Source organism: Microcaecilia unicolor, chromosome 2, assembly GCF_901765095.1.
Source record: "Microcaecilia unicolor chromosome 2, aMicUni1.1, whole genome shotgun sequence".
Lineage (NCBI taxonomy): Eukaryota > Metazoa > Chordata > Amphibia > Gymnophiona > Siphonopidae > Microcaecilia > Microcaecilia unicolor.
In genome coordinates, this window is record NC_044032.1 from 113,577,700 (window position 1) to 113,594,875 (window position 17,176).

At 42.6% G+C, this 17,176-nt stretch overlaps 1 protein-coding gene across 2 annotated transcripts in view; it reads left to right on the forward strand.

Annotated features, from left to right (window-relative positions):
• The window catches only part of CDK7 (cyclin dependent kinase 7), a 151,773-nt gene extending 135,856 nt beyond the window's left edge, over positions 1–15,917 (forward strand). The window contains exons 10-11 of one of the 2 annotated variants that reach the window (XM_030192287.1): positions 2,157–2,304; positions 15,713–15,917. In XM_030192287.1, coding sequence (XP_030048147.1) covers positions 2,157–2,304; positions 15,713–15,741 — 177 coding nt within the window. In that variant the 3' untranslated portion in view covers positions 15,742–15,917. The remainder of the gene's footprint in view (positions 1–2,156; positions 2,305–15,712) is intronic. The other variant, XM_030192286.1, reaches the window with a different exon arrangement.
• Positions 15,918–17,176: the final 1,259 nt, after the last annotated feature.

The window sequence follows — 17,176 nt, forward strand, 5'->3', positions numbered from 1 at the left end:
AAACTTGTCCACATAAGATTGAGCCCTATCTGCAGTGCATGGCTGCAGCATATGCTCTAAGGGGTACACTCATAGGCGCTGACTCTGTGGGTGCTCAAGCACCCCCAATATTTTATGCACCGGAAGTTCCCTTCCAGGCCAGCCAGAATTTTAAAAGTCCCTCCCTCCCTCCCTCCGAGTTCCAGGGCTGACGGGCCGTCCGTCCGTCCGTCCCTCCCTCCGAGTTCCAGGGTCCGCCCTCCGTCCATCCAAATTTTAAAAGCCCTCTTCTTACCTCGGCAGTGAAAAGCGTGCACTGCAGGCTCGGCGGCGCTTCAGCCTTCCCTTCTGTCTCTCGGCTCTGGTCTCGCCCTTGTGGAAACAGAAAATGAGGGCGGGACCAGAGTCGAGAGACAAGAGGGAAGGCTGAAGCGCCGCCGAGCTTGCAGTACACGCTTTTCACTGACGAGGTAAGAAGAGGGCTTTTAAATTCAGATGGAGGGAGGGGGCCCTTGGAACTCGAAGGGAGGGAGGGAGGGGGCCTTGGCACTCGGAGGGAGAGAGAGGAGGGAGGGGGCCTGGAACTCGAAGGGAGGGAAAGGAGGAGAGGGGAAGGAGGGAGGGAGCCTGGAACTCGGAGGGAGGGAGGGTGGGACTGGAACTCGGAGGAACGCGGAGGGAGGGGGGACGAGAGAGGGAGAGGAGGGGAGTGGGGGGGGGGGAATGCACGACCTGTAAAAAAAAAATTTTCAGCACCCCCAATCATTTTGAAAAGTTGGCTCCTATGGGTACTCTTCTTTGCTCTTTAGTAGAGCTATGCCGTAGTTTTGAGTAATGCATTGGATTAGTGCCAGAACTGTGCTGAAGTTGTATTGGAGTTCCAGCATCAGTTTTGGGGTTCTCTGTGCTATTGCAGGATCAATCTAAGATATTGTTTTGCAATATAGGAAACTTAAAAGTGTATTGAAGCTTTGGGTTCTAATGATAAACATGTGCAGTTAGTCAAAGCTGGGAATATATCAGAGTCATGAAGTTCTTTCCAAGTCAGGGGCCTCTGAGTTCGCATGATCAGCTCACCCCTCCTCCTCCAACAACTTCCTTTATTTGCACCTGAAGAAGATCTTTCTCAGGCTGATTCTCATAGAGGTGGTTTTTGCTGTTTTGGGCCCAAGTGTTCTCACTAGCTCCCCACTTACAGGCAATGCTGATTCCCAAGGCTATCTTGTTTCCCCCCCCCCCCCCCCCCCCCCCCCCCTCCATTTAGGGCTGACAGTTTTTGTAGAGAGCTGGAACCAAATCAGGAGATTTAGGTAGATATATGAATCATAGTTGGCAACTTTGTGACTTTAACAAACAGACTTCAGGTAATTTAGTGTATGGGGGGAGGGGGAGACTGACTCCTGCATATTGCAGATGGAGGGACGAATGTCAACTCTCCAGGTTGCTGGTGCATCGGGAATTAGACAGCCTCATCTTGCATTGCAAGGTGGAAACTTTGTGAACCAGATTAAGTTTTAAAAAATCTGCAATTTGTGAACCTTTCTCCTTTTTTGTTTTTCTCCTGAAATGCTGCTTATGAATTACTTTAGGGAAGTAGTCTCTATTCTTGATGCAGAAAAAAATTAATACTATTAATTGGCTTTTGCCTGTGTTCTAATGTGATCAAGAAGAATGAATAGGGGCGAGCGTTTTGACATTGTGGCTGTTGATGAAAATTTGACCTGACTAAATTTATTTAGACTTCTCAAAGTGTCATCACCAACAGTGCTACCCTCTTTCTTTTCTGAGAAAGGCAATTATGTATTACTTCAGAAGGATCTTTTGTGGAGTGAAGCTTCTCACAATTGAGAAGGAAAGCTTTAGAGTAAGAGTAGATTACATGCCTTGGAAGCTACGTTGTTGTTGAAGTTCCCATGCAAGTGCTTGAGATATTTCTTTTAGAGAGGATGTAGTTTATTTGACTTAAAATAAGACAGGTGTATTGGTTAGAGGGGTACCTCATATATTTTCTTTTTTTTTTTTGCCATTTTAATGTTGCTTATATTTTCTCTGCCTCATCTTGGGTAAATTGTGATATTCTCTCACTTTTTTTCTCTTCATTAATATTCCCATTTTTTCCATAACCTCAATTTAAAAAGATTATGTATATAAGTGACCCTCTATTTTTTTTTATCTAGGCATTAAAAAAAAAGTATTTTAGTAACAGACCAGGCCCGACTCCAGGAAGTCAGTTGCCAAGGCCAAACTATTCAGCAGAAGCTATAAAAGAGCAACAAAATATTGCTTTAGGTATAAAAAGGAAACGAACAGAAGGCACTGAACAAGGTAAGATGTTATAAAATCCAACATTTCTTATATTTAATCTACTTCATAGGATTTCTTAAATGTTAATCGACAGTCCTCTATTAGATATGTTCACTGGTTGAAACTTTGTTTTTTTTAAAGATTTAAAATTTTTGCTGTGTTGATCCTTTGTGGGCTTGATTTTATAGCAGGATACCTATATGAGGTCCAAAAAAGTGCCTGTTCTATAAAGGCTGCAGTCATATATATGCTTTTTAATAAATAGGCTCCCAGATACTATGCTGATGCACAAATTTACCCCTGCTGCGAAAAAGGTGTATGTGTGTGTGTACTTGGTGATACATGCATATAAATGGCCTCTTTTATAAAATACCAACTAGCATAGCATACTTTGCTGGAAGGCATGTACAGAGAAGGAATTTGGACAGAGTTTGGAACTATGCTAATTTACGCTTGCACTTTAATAATCTAGGCACAAACGGTTATGCCTGTTATACAACTCAAGAAAAGCTGTTGCACAGAACAGTCAGAGATTTCTGATGTTGGGATTTGCATTGCCTTCTAAGAATTGGGGGCCTCCTTTCGGCTCAGTATGAGGTGGTTTGATACCCCACTCCCTATCAGTGATCTAGAATATATGTTGCAGGCAACAGCATTGAAACATGTTGGGTTGTTAATGAATCTTTAATGTTCTGAATCTTTAATGTTCACTAGACTGTTGGTGGTGACCAAAAGTGATTCTGACTAGATTGGTTCATTTGCAGTAATTTTAGCAATGCATTTATGCATTGTTATTGGTTTTATGTGTTGAATAAATTTTGTTTAAGCATTTGTTAGATCATAAGTACATAAGTAGTGCCATACTGGGAAAGACCAAAGGTCCATCTAGCCCAGCATCCTGTCACCGACAGTGGCCAATCCAGGTCAAGGGCACCTGGCACGCTCCCCAACATAAAAACATTCCATACAAGTTATACCTAAAAATGCGGAATTTTTCCAAGTCCATTTAATAGCGGTCTATGGACTTGTCCTTTAGGAATCTATCTAACCCCTTTTTAAACTCCGTCAAGCTAACCGCCCGTACCACGTTCTCCGGCAACGAATTCCAGAGTCTAATTACACGTTGGGTGAAGAAAAATTTTCTCTGATTCGTTTTAAATTTACCACACTGTAGCTTCAACTCATGCCCTCTAGTCCTAGTATTTTTGGATAGCGTGAACAGTCGCTTCACATCCACCCGATCCATTCCACTCATTATTTTATACACTTCTATCATATCTCCCCTCAGCCGTCTCTTCTCCAAGCTGAAAAGCCCTAGCCTTCTCAGCCTCTCTTCATAGGAAAGTCGTCCCATCCCCACTATCATTTTCGTCGCCCTTCGCTGTACCTTTTCCAATTCTACTATATCTTTTTTGAGATACGGAGACCAGTACTGAACACAATACTCCAGGTGCGGTCGCACCATGGAGCGATACAACGGCATTATAACATCCGCACACCTGGACTCCATACCCTTCCTAATAACACCCAACATTCTATTCGCTTTCCTAGCCGCAGCAGCACACTGAGCAGAAGGTTTCAGCGTATCATCGACGACGACACCCAGATCCCTTTCTTGATCCGTAACTCCTAACGTGGAACCTTGCAAGACGTAGCTATAATTCGGGTTCCTCTTACCCACATGCATCACTTTGCACTTGTCAACATTGAACTTCATCTGCCACTTGCACGCCCATTCTCCCAGTCTCGCAAGGTCCTCCTGTAATCGTTCACATTCCTACTGCGACTTGACGACCCTGAATAATTTTGTGTCATCGGCGAATTTAATTACCTCACTAGTTATTCCCATCTCTAGGTCATTTATAAATACATTAAAAAGCAACGGACCCAACACAGACCCCTGCGGGACCCCACTAACTACCCTCCTCCACTGAGAATACTGGCCACGCAATCCTACTCTCTGCTTCCTATCTTTCAACCAGTTCTTAATCCATAATAATACCCTACCTCCGATTCCATGACTCTGCAATTTCTTCAGGAGTCTTTCGTGCGGCACTTTGTCAAACGCCTTCTGAAAATCCAGATATACAATATCAACCGGCTCCCCATTGTCCACATGTTTGCTTACCCCCTCAAAAAAATGCATTAGATTGGTGAGGCAAGACTTCCCTTCACTAAATCCGTGCTGACTTTGTCTCATCAGTCCATGTTTTTGTATATGCTGTGCAATTTATTCTTAATAATAGCCTCCACCATCTTGCCCGGCACCGACGTCAGACTCACCGGTCTATAATTTCCCGGATCTCCTCTGGAACCCTTCTTAAAAATCGGGAGTAACATTGGCTACCCTCCAGTCTTCCGGTACTACACTCGATTTTAGGGACAGATTGCATATTTCTAACAGTAGCTCCGCAAGTTCATTTTTAGTTCTATTAATACTCTGGGATGAATACCATCAGGTCCCGGTGATTTACTACTCTTCAGCTTGCTGAACTGACCCATTACATCCTCCAAGGTTACAGAGAATTTGTTTAGTTTCTCCGACTCCCCCGCTTCAAATATTCTTTCCGGCACCGGTGTCCCCCCCAAATCCTCCTCGGTGAAGACCGAAGCAAAGAATTCATTTAATTTCTCCGCTACGGCTTTGTCCTCCTTGATCGCCCCTTTAACACCATTTTCGTCCAGCGGCCCAACCGACTCTTTGGCCGGTTTCCTGCTTTTAATGTATCTAAAAAATTTTTACTATGTATTTTTGCTTCCAACGCTAATTTCTTCTCAAAGTCCTTTTTTGCCCTCCTTATCTCCGCTTTGCATTTGGCTTGGCATTCCTTATGATCTATCCTGTTACTTTCAGTTGGTTCTCTTCTCCACTTTCTGAAGGATTGTTTTTTGGCTCTAATGATTTCCTTTATCTTACTGTTTAGCCACGCCGGCTGACGTTTAGTCTTTTTTCCCTTTTTTCTAATACGTGGAATATATTTGTCCTGAACCTCCAGGATGGTGTTTTTAAACAGCATCCACGCCTGATGCAAGTTTTTTACTCTGCGAGCTGCTCCTTTCAGTCTTTTTTTCACCATTTTTCTCATTTTGTCGTAATCACCTTTTCTAAAGTTAAACGCTAGCGTACTTGATTTCCTAGTTTCACTTCCTTCAATGCCAATATCAAAACCGATCATATTATGATCACTGTTATCAAGCGGCCCTCGTATCGTTACCCCCTGCACTAGATCATGAGCACCACTAAGGACTAAGTCTAGTATTTTTCCTTCTCTTGTTGGCTCCTGAACTAGCTGTTCCATGAAGCTGTCCTTGATTTCATCAAGAAATCTTACGTCCCTTGCGTGTACAGATGTTACATTAACCCATTTTCCTCAGCTCTTTACTTCTGGTTAGGAAGTACTGATGCCACAGACTCAGCTCCAGAAGTAAAGGAAATGCTTGCAAATACTGATAAACATAATAAAGTAGATTGTACTCAATTCATCATACCTCTTAGAGCAGGTATAATGAATGGAGAAGATGTGGGGGGTGTTTTGTTGTTGTTTTTTTTTTTAATGTACGCCTGTTGGTTTCTTCCAGCTCATTTTGAATCAGGATTGGGATCTCATGCCACAAGCCTTCATTTGTAATTACTCAAGATAATTATTCATTATTTTATATCCCTTCCAACTTACATAGCCCACTCAGCCCATTCAATGCAGTGACAACCCTCAGCCAGGGTTCATATACTAGGGCTCCTTTCAGAATCTTGCAATCATAGGTATTAAATGTGCCCACTAGGTGTTTCTGATGCATAATGATGGAGACTCCCCCAAGAGCCTGCAGCATCCCCAGCTCTAGGTTACATAGGAGTAATAGATCTGACTTGAAAGTCAAACCCAGGCTGTCCCCACGATGATATACTGTACTGGCAGTGAGCCACCAGGCCAGTCCTGAATTTTTTTTTCTGCCATCTCTCAGAAGCTGAGACAAGGATGACCAAAACAGGACGTAAGGCCTGGAGCAAATCAACCTGTGCTTCCTGCACTCCTTGGTATGATCCTGCAGGTTCAGAGGAAGTCTTCTTGATTTATCACCCATGGAATATCCTTGTCCTTAGCACTTAGTTGGATCAGTTCTCAACGTACTAGTGCTCACTTGGAATGTGTTTAGTGCTTTGCTTCTTGGAAAATGTTGAGTGCTTGGATTTTGTTGGTTTGGTGATGTTTGAGGTGTTTCCAGTAGTTGTAGAAGGGGAGAGAAAAGGTGAAAGATGTCATTTAATAACTTCTGTGGAGCAATTATAGTGGCAAAGACAAAATAACTTTTTTCTTCACTTATTTCTCCATTGACAAATAAAATTAAATTAGCCGGGCACTTCAACTATACTAACATGGATTAACTTTTAGAGCTAACAAAAACTAAGAAGTTTTTTTCTAGCATTTGCAGGAGCTCTATGCTGCTGCCCCTTTGCTAGGTTCCTTTCTTTTTTTGTCCATGCAACCACACGGATGTGTCTCTGCTCCTGTGATAATTTTGGTACCCACTGGTCTTACATCCACTTAAAAATAATAAGGAGCTAGAAAATAGGTTCTCCTTCTGCTCATTCATGAAATTTGAATTCTGCTTGGCCACTGTTTCCCATAGCAGATACCTCCTACAGATTCAAGCAGTTCAAGTATAGGTGGAAGATATCCTTCATGGATTTCTGTGAAGTCTTCTACATGTGCCTGAGACCAGATTATAATTTCCCTAATTGCTTCCAGTATCACTGAGGTACGTACTCTGCAGTCCACACTATTGTCTATAGCTATGCAGAAACCCATTAAGTCAATGCAAAGTGGTAAGCTGGGAGACCACTGGAACAGAGGTTGTGCCATCTTCAAGTGAGTCCTGCTCAAAGAAAAAAAAATCATGCTTGAAAAAGTACCACCAGGATGATGAGTCTTCTAGAAAAAGGAGGTGTTAGATCTAATTGTGCCATGGGTCTCAAAGGTGGGATGACCCAGGATCTGCTGGCTCAGAGGCAGCCTCTAGACCAGCACCAAAGATTACACTTCTTTGCCTGGCACAATCTTGCCAGGATTCCATGCACTTGGTGCATTTTCCATTGGCACAATTGACTGTTTCATATATGACTGAATTGGCATTGAAGAGCTTAAAGCAGGGTTAGCCTATATTGGTTCTGGGATCCAACAGTTCATGACTGGGTCTCACTTAGGCTTACCAGAGCATGGGAGTGTCCAAACTGGAGATGATAACCTCATGTAGGTGGTAAAAAAATGGTGTTTTGTGATGTGCTTCTGATGTGTCTAATACTGGAAGAACTTCAGAGTTAATTGCATTCATTTCTTGACAAGTTTGCTAGCCAGTTACTTTTACCTCTAGATCTAAGGAGTGAATAATTTGTAAGTCCAGCTATAGTTGTTCAGCCCTAGGGATGCTGCTCTGCACATCTTTGCACCCAGAGGCCAGTGGCTTAGTTCAAGATTGTTCAAACCTCCCAGTGTTTTCCTCTGAGGATCAGAACCCAACTTTGGCTTCAGGCTGTCCATAGATTACATCTGGGGAATTTGCATGAATGGTCAAAAGCAGTCATCAAGCAGGTTGCCCTTAGACATAAGAGCAGACTCTCAGACATAAGAACTGATCTTTGGAATGAACGGTCTTACGAAAAAAATCTACAAAAAGTAAAGGTTCTAGCATGGATCCATTTGTGGATTTAATCAACCTGCCTGGAGGACTAGTCAGGGATTTGTGAAACTTTGGTAACAAAATACACTGGAAACACACTTGCAAACAAATACTACAATCCAAAAAACAACAAGTGTAGAAAAGTGTTCTCTGCAGCTACCAATTTTCATATGTAAATTATGCAAAAAAAGTTGGGGGAAATGACCTCAGACGCCTGTGTCACTTTCTTGCGCTGTTGTGTCATTCAGTGCAGTGACTCGAACACAGTGCTGACTTTAATCACGAATCATAAAAACTTAATCAGAATGTGGAAATGAAACAAAAAACCAACTTATCTTGGATGCAGCAATGTGAAGCCATTGTGTAATGTCCCTACGGGGACCCGTTTCATCATGTGGCTTCCTCAGGGGACTCAATGCTGCCTTGCTTCTACACTACTGCTGCAAAAAAAACAGAAAAAATTGACTTATGAGAGGTGTCCATCCCAAAGAAACACCCACACAATAGAACAGAGAGCAAAACAGCATATACCGAAATATCTGCGGCTGTGCACAGGGGCCACTGAGACAATCAACATGGTGGCCACTTTTAAAAAGACGCCAACGCATGCGCGGAAACAAAATCTTTAGTGATCTGCACAAGCATGCGATGGGCTGCACCCGAGGTCGACAAAAGTAATGAAAAAATACAGAAAAAAATTAATAGGAAGATTGGTGAACCATGATGCATAGTTAAGAATGTGTGAGTCAGTTACCTCGTGTGTACATACTAAAAAAAAAAAGCTGACCACTTGACTCTGCCATTCAAGCCCAATGGTTCGACTGATTGCAAACGATGTATCCATCATTGTTCAAGTTGCAACAAAGTTCTACCCAAATCTCCCCCCCCCCCCCCCCCCCCCCCCCCCGTACTTGGGCAGATACACTGTGTAGTTTTCAAAGGAATGATATTTCTCCAGACTGTGTGTTGTCAATGGGGCTTCTACCCATTGATGAATGATACTATGTCTATGTTCATTAATGCGGATGTTTAAACTTCTGTTGGTCTTGCACACATACAATTTATGACACGGGCATTGCAAAATGTAGACAACACCAGCTGATTTACAGTCTGTCCGTTTCCTGGAATGATAGATCCTGTGATCCATGGAGTTATGAAACTATCCCCCTCTTGGGTTATGGAACAAGTTTTACACCGTCCACATCTGAAATGACCCACAGCGGACTGTACCGTCAGCTGGTTAATGGGTGAAGGCAACAGTACAGGGCTAAGAATTTCTTTGATGTTCTTGCCTCTGGAAAAGGCTATCATCAACTGTTGGTCCTCAAATGCTGTATGTGTCCTCATGATGTCCCAATGTTTGTGTAAGATATTGGCCACTGCATTCCCACCCTGCGAATATCTCATCACACAAACAATTTGAGGTATCTTCATCTGAGTTTCTGGGTGTCAATAACAGGTCCCTGTTAAGGTAACAAGCTCTGTGGTATGCAGATTTCAAAACTTTGGTAACACATATCTCATGGGAACTACAGGATGTTTAGTGATAATAAAATCCAACTTCAAAAGCTATTTCGACAATCTCTTTAATTTCAGTCATAAGTGACTGTAGGGTCCTCCTGTAAAGGCAGATAATACTACTCCCTATCAAGGATTTGTCTGTCAATTTCTTAAACATATGTAACTGTATCCATAATGACTATATCTCTTCTCTCCCCCCCCCCCCCCCCCCCCCCCCCCCCCCCGCTTAATCTGCTGGCTTTATGACTGTATCTCTATTTTTTTCTGAAGCTTTCTGAAGGGCTAGATTTTCTGACTTAGTTTAGTCAACTTGAAAAATCTTTGGTTTTTCTTTTCCAATTCAGACACATCTCTAAGTATACACTGATCCGTACGGCCTGGGGTATCCATTTGGAGGGGTTACAGTGGCACTGTCAAGTAAATTATTGGTGTTCTCTGAAAAGTAATGAATGATCTTTAATTTATGTTGAAATCCTAAATAAGTCCACTCTAGTTTGAAAAGAATTGTATGAAGTGGACGGAACAAAAGACAAAACTTTTTTAAGTACACCAATTTCTAGTCCTTAGCCGAATGCAGGGCATAGTACGAGAGGCAACAGTGTTGGGTCCACTGGGAAACAATGATCATGGAGTGAAGCCACAAAGGAAATATACTGTAACAGCATTTAATTTTCGGAAGGACAACTGTGATAAAATGAGGAACATGATTAAAAAAATTTTAAAGGATCAACTGCAAAGATTAGGACGTTTAAACATGCCATCGTGGAAACCAGACCAGATGCTTTCCTCATATTTACAAAGGACTGAGTACCATGATGTGCATTGGGGAAAGCCCAGGAAGCATAAGCATTGGTCTTCCTCACTGCACGGTGCTGGGAGTGCCAGGGGCATCAGCATCACTGGTACCTGAGAAGTGCCAGCAACGGGAAGAGCACTCTCTCACCTTGGAAGAGTTGCCGATGCATAAGTCTCCCCGCAGCCAGGTCCCCACTACCAGTCCAACACCAATACCTCTACCTGGATAGCTTTTTTGCAGAATTACTACCCCATGTAGAGTCCACTGAGCCCTCAGCCTTCCATCTGAAGATGAGACTCAACCATATGCAGTAAACCTTCACAATATTTCTTACACAGATGGAACTCAGGTACCATCGGGCACAAGCCAGCTAGAATTGAAAATACTGCTTTAGACCTTTCAGTGCATTGATGCTTCTGCATAGAGTCAGCCAGGTATTCTCCTGTTCACCAATTCAGATTTTGGACTGTTGTCCCCTGTTAATTGCTATACTCATGTGCTAGACGTTTTGAGCATTCAAGCTGTTGGTTTAACATCACTCTCATCAACTCTATTTTGGTCGTTGTGACAGGTAACGTTTTTCCATCAGTTTCTCTTTCTTCTAGCAGAGCAGCTCCATTCATTCCTGCAGAATTTAATTTAACATTTATTTACTGCCTATATTCCTCTGTGAAGAGCAAGGCAGAAGATCACCGGAATAACTGTGCTAGACTTCCTCTGGAATCTGAACAGGCCTTGAACGATAGGCCTGGGTAGGGTTACCATATGTCCAGATTTCCCCGGACATGTTCTCCTTTTCCGGGGACTGTCGGGGGTCCTGGTGGTTTTTTCCAGCCAGCCCGCTTGTCTGGGTTTGCTGGCAGATGAATGAGTTTGCCTTCCCCCACCCCCCCAAGCCTCAGAGTTCCCCCCTCTCAAGCCACAGGGTGCCTTGCCCGAACCTACCGTGGCACGCCCTGGTAGTCTGGTGGCCTCCTCGGGGCAAGAGGGATCACCACTCTTTCCTGCCTGCTGCTGCCACTTCAAGCAGTGGCCTTGTGAGACTCGCAAGGCTGCTGATTGAAGTCCTGGCAGCCATTTTGAGGAAGCAGCAGCGGGTAGGAAAGTGGAGTTCATTCCTGCCCCGAGGGGGCCACTGGGTGACTGGGGCATACTGCGGTAGGTTCGGGGAGAGCACCTTGACCAGATTCAGGGCAGGAGGGAAGATGGATGGATGGAGTCTGATGAGGGGAGGGAGGGAGGCGACTGTGCTTAAAAAAAAAAAAAAAAAGATAGGTGGAGTGTAGGTGCAGGGAAAGGGGGCTGGAAAAAAGATTGGTGGTGATGGAACATCCATGGAGAGGGGAGGGAAAGGGGGACCTACAGCACATGAATAGAAGGGGATGGAGAGGAGGGAGGACATGCTGCTGATGGATATGATGGAAAGGAAAGGGGACATGCTGCTGTTGGGGGAGGAGAGGGGGGTAACAGGAAAAGCCTCAGCTGACTCCATGCTACAAGCCAAAGATTTCCAGAAGTTCACATAGAGGGGTATTTTCGAAAGGGATGTCCAAGTTGCAATTTGGACGTCCTTGCAAAATGGCGAAATCCAGGGGCGGGGAAACCCGTATTTTCAAAACAAGATGGTCGTCTATATTTCATTTCGAAAATACCGTCAGAGATGTCCAGATCCTTAAATTTGGACGTCCCTAGACATGGACGATTCTGACTTTTGTTTCAAAACTGAAGACATCCATGTCAAAAACGTCCTAATGCAAGCCATTTGGGCGTGGGAGGAGCCAGCATTTGTAGTGCACTGGTCCCCCTGACATGCCAGGACACCACCTGGGCACCCTAGGGGGCACAGCAGTGGACTTGATAAAATGCTCCCAGGAACATAGCTCCCTTACCTTGTGTGCTGAGCCCCCCAAAACCCACTACCCACAACTGTACACTGCTGCCATAGCCCTTACGGGTGAAGGGGGGCACCTACATGTGGGTACAGTGGGTTTCTGTTGGGTTTTGGAGGGCTCGCTGTTTCCTCCACAAATATAACAGGTAGGGGGGGATGGGCCTGGGTCTGTCTGTCTGAAGTGCACTGCACCCACTAACACTGCTCCAGGGACCTGCATACTGCTGTCATGGAGCTGGGTATGACATTTGAGGCTGGCAAAAAACGTTTTAAGTTTTGTTTTTTTTTAGGGTGGGAGGGGGTTAGTGACCACTGGGGGAGTAAGGGGAGGTCATCCCCGATTCTCTCCGGTGGTCATCTGGTCATTTCGGTCACCTTTTTGTGCCTTATTCTTAAGAAAAACAGATCCGGGTGAAAACGTCCGTCAGGGACGTCCTTGTTTTTTTCGATTATGGGTCAAAGACGTCCAAGTGTTAAGCACGCCCAAGTCCCGCCTTCGCTACGCCTCTGACATGCCCCCTTGAACTTTGGACGTCCTTGCGACGGACTGCAGTTGGAGATGTCTAAAATCGAGTTTCAATTATACAGATTTGGACGTCCCTGGGAGAAGGACGTCCATCTTCCGATGGATGTCCTTCTCTTTTGAAAATGAGCCCATTAGTCATCACTGGCTGAAAAACCTCCTGGTCCGTGGAATAGAGCCATCTAATTGAGGAATCAATTACACCCAATGAAAGTGGAAAGTTCTTTGTGAAATGAAGAGATTTATATATGAATAAAAAAATTTTGGGAGGTTTTTCATCCGGTGATGACTATGTGAACTCCTGGAAATCTTTCGCTTGTAGCCTGAAAGAGTCAGTTGAGGCTTTGCCTCCTATTTTTATGAGAATTATAATTGAAATAATAGAAAAAAATATATATGATTGATGTATACTCAGTTGGAGAAGATTATTAGTGAGTTTGTGTGGCTTGGATATAGAAGGAGCCAAGTCCCTTTTTATGGCTAGTGTGTTGTGTGCTGGTTGAGTTAATCAGGAGCACTGAATGACTATAGCAGAAGCTATTGCAAGAATCTGCCAGAGGTAGTATATCAGAATCGGGCATCCTAAGCCTCTTAATCTACAGGAGTAATTCTCGGAAGGGGGTGTGGGGAGGGGGGGGGGAGCAATTTCTCCAACTGGTTTATTTTTCCACATTCCATGATTGTAATGATCTTAGTCTCTCAGATTTACTTCTAATGCTCACCTTAGTACTTGCACCATGTCAGCGCAAGAAACCTTCCATTAAACATTCATACACGAAATGGAATAGAGTTTGTCTGGTGTTTCAAAATAGACAAGATACCTTTTGATGTCTTCCAACTACCACTCTCCATTATTTCTAGCATCTTTATTGGCAGGTACTGCATACATTGTCCATTAAAGTTTATCTCAAGGCACTCTCAGCCTAGCCTGCTCTGATAACAAAATTCTGGCTTCCCAGCGTTCATCATTTTGAGATTCCTAAAAGAGCATCTTTAAGTCAAGCCAGCAATATGGAAGCTTCCTGTTCCATGGGACCAAAATGGCATTCTTATATCTCTGATGAAACTACCATTTTAGCCGATGGAATCCTTATGTCTCAAAAATCTAACCTGGAAATTGCATTTTCTAGTAGCAGTTACTTTGGCTAGAAGAGCCAGTGAACTTCAAGCCTTTGAAAGCCACTGTCACCAATGGGCCTTTTGACATCCCGGCACAGGTGTGCCACTGAAGGCCTGCTGCATCCTGCACATAGCAAGGGGACCTGCCACTCACAGGAGCTTTTAAATGAATCTCTCATGAGTGACTGTATCAACAACTTTCTGAATATTCATCCTAAATTCTGTCAGAAGTGGTCACACCTATTCATGTGAATGAAACAATAATACTGTCAGTGTTTAATCCTAAAGTGCACAAGCATAAACAGGAAAAGTCCATTCACATTGGGCTCTTTCGTACTATTGTAGGAAAACAGAATCTGTTATCCTATGCAATTGTTCTTTTCCTTCAACCCCAATAGACTTAGAATTCCAATAGCAAAGCATACACTAGCTAATTGGTTAGCATTTTGCATACAGTATTAAGAGCAAACTGACATTGCTTTATCTGGTTCAATCAGGTTCATTGAATAAAAATCAGCTCTCTTATTATCTGTTTCACTGGAAAGTGTATGCAAAGTTACTTGGTCCTTCCATATCTTTACTTCACATTACTCCTGGACCAATCTCAACAACTGAAATTGCTGACTGAGCAATGATTTTTTTTTTAGGCTAGTAACTCTTACATCCTCATCTGACCAGGTTGCTCTGGGGAAAAACTGACTGCAAACTGGAATTAGAATTAAAACAGACTCTAGGGTAAAATTTGTGATCTCATTACAACTTTTATTCTAATGTTTATCCATATGGTGAACTCGTGATTTTTACCCTTACTATTAAGTTTTGTTTTCTGTTTCCTACCTCAAGTTTTGTGGCGTTACCTTCTCTCTTTTAATTGGATTGCAGTTCTACAATACACATGAATTAATTTCTTACTGTGTCTTAGTGCTTGGGATCCAGTATTCACAATCTCCAGAAGGGAATTTCAACCATCTTGCTGACGCACACTTGTGCTGGACTCCAGAGAAAACTGCATAATCTCTCAAAAGGAAGGTTACCACTACAATAGGTGGACTAGATGGGAAGGGAAAGAGAGTAAAATGGAGGCAGTAACCCTGGATATCTATGAATGAAGGGTTCTGATACCATAGTTCCACTAGGAGCTTACTTTAACTGAGCTGGAAATCCAAAGTGGTAGATGAAAAATCTGCTTGTCAAAAACAAAGAAATGCAATTGAATCACTGAAATAGATTTGTTTTTTAAATTATAACTACTCACCTTTCCAAATCCAACCTCATGAAAAGTTAAAATTAGTTTAAAGTAGAGATTTCCCTTCCACAGAGGGCTTACGTTTTGTACCTGAGGCAATGGAGGGTTAAGTGACTTGCCCAGTCTGAAGATGTATTTTAAGGTGTGTCTACAGTACTAATTCAGAAAAAGTGCTGTCACTGTGTTCCAGATTTGATATCTGTATTGAAATCTATTCCTGTAACTGCCCTCTGCCACTCTCTCAGCACCTCCTGTGTATCCCTTTTCTTTTGATTTATAAGCTCTTTATGCAAGGATTCTTACAATGTCATTCTGGTTTTACATCTCGAGTAGTTTTGTGCACTTTGGTTTTGTTTTAACAGGAACCTTTTTATTTATTTTTTTGTTATGGGTATTAAGTTCTGTGTTTTTGTTGTAACATCAGAAGTAATCGAAGATATACAACCTGGGTTGTGCAAGTCAATAATATAAAACAAATAGAAGAACTTGCATACATTATGTAACTGGTGCTCTCTACGCTAGTAACTTAAACATCGGAAAAACTTAGATGGTTAAATATTTTGTGTACTTAGGAAGAGATGATGAAGGGAGGGGGGAGTATACTCTTGATATATGTTACAAGATTTACTGCACTGCAAATAATTTTGTTTTGTTTCTCAGGTGGGCTAGTGAAAAAACTGATATTTTGACTGAATGGACTAGGAACTGATGACGACAGGAAATGAAAAAAGATCAAGATAAAACAATACTTTTGATAACTGTACAGTTTAAATGTAAGTGTGAATATGTAATATATTCTATAATATACTAAAAAAAATATGCAAAACTTTTCAAGGATGAAGAAAACCTTACTTGTCCTTTTTTATATAAAAAATTGTCTTTTAAAAAAATAAAATAACTCATTTTAAGCTATGCAGATTTGAATTCAGTCTTATTTTAGAGCAGTCTCTCTCACCACCAGACTTTCCAAGTCTGTCTCTCCCTACCCACTCCTGTATAACACTGTCCCACCAGTTTCTCAATCCCCAGGCCTTCCCTATAAGTCTGTATTTCATTCCAGCACATTCTTACTAGTTTTTCTATCCCTCCAATCTCTTTCCAGTCTTTCCCCTCAGTTTCTCCCTTCCAGGTTTTTTCTACCACTCTTCCCATCAGGCCCTTCCAGGGCCAGTCCTACCAATAGGTGGATTGGATGGCCACCTAGGGCTGCAGGCTTCGGGGGATGGCAATGAAGAGCCAGTGGCACAACCAGCAAAGGAGCCCTTTAAAAGCCATTGTCACCAATAGGCCTTTTGGCATCCAGACACAGGTGTTCTCACTAAAGGCCTGCTGCATCCTGCCTCCTCTAATGGCACATAGCAGGGGGGACCCACCACTCACAGCAGCTTTTAAATGAATCTTTCATGAGCAACTTTATCAAAAGCTTTCTGAAAATCTAGATACATATATCAGCTGCCTCACCTTTATCCACAGATTTATTCATGCCTTTCAAAAAAGTATAACAGATTTGTGAGACAAGATTTCTCTTGGCTAAATCCATGTTGATTCTGTCCCATTAAACCCTGTCTGTGTTCAGTAATTTTGTTCCTTAGGAGAAAACCAACCAGAGGAAGAAGTAAAGATAAACCAGAACCAACCCAACTGGAAAAACAAAATGATCAGACAAAATGATCACACCTTCTGATGTGAAGCCATTTTGATAGTATATGTTCTGACATCTGCAAGATTGACCCCCAAGGTGGGGGCAGAAAAGCAAAAATTGTCTCGGGACACCAAAATCTCTTGAGTTGGCCTTGATAAGTTGATGGGTCCAGTGGAAAAAATTCTCTTCAAGGCATTCACTCCTCCTGGACTTTAGTAAGGGTGCTCCCAAAAATAAGTCTACACTACACATGATCAGGTAACTGTAACTCCAAATTGAAGAGTAATCTAATAGGGGTGAAACTGCAGGAACAGTAATTAATGAAGATAAATAATACCACAAAGACCACAAGGTCCTGATAGTTTCTTCTACAGACGAACAGTAGTATATACAATAGTTTATACTCTTCTGTCTTGGCAAGAAGACTTGATTCTCCCTTGCACTCCTCTGACCTGCTCTTTTCTAGGCTATATAGACAGGTT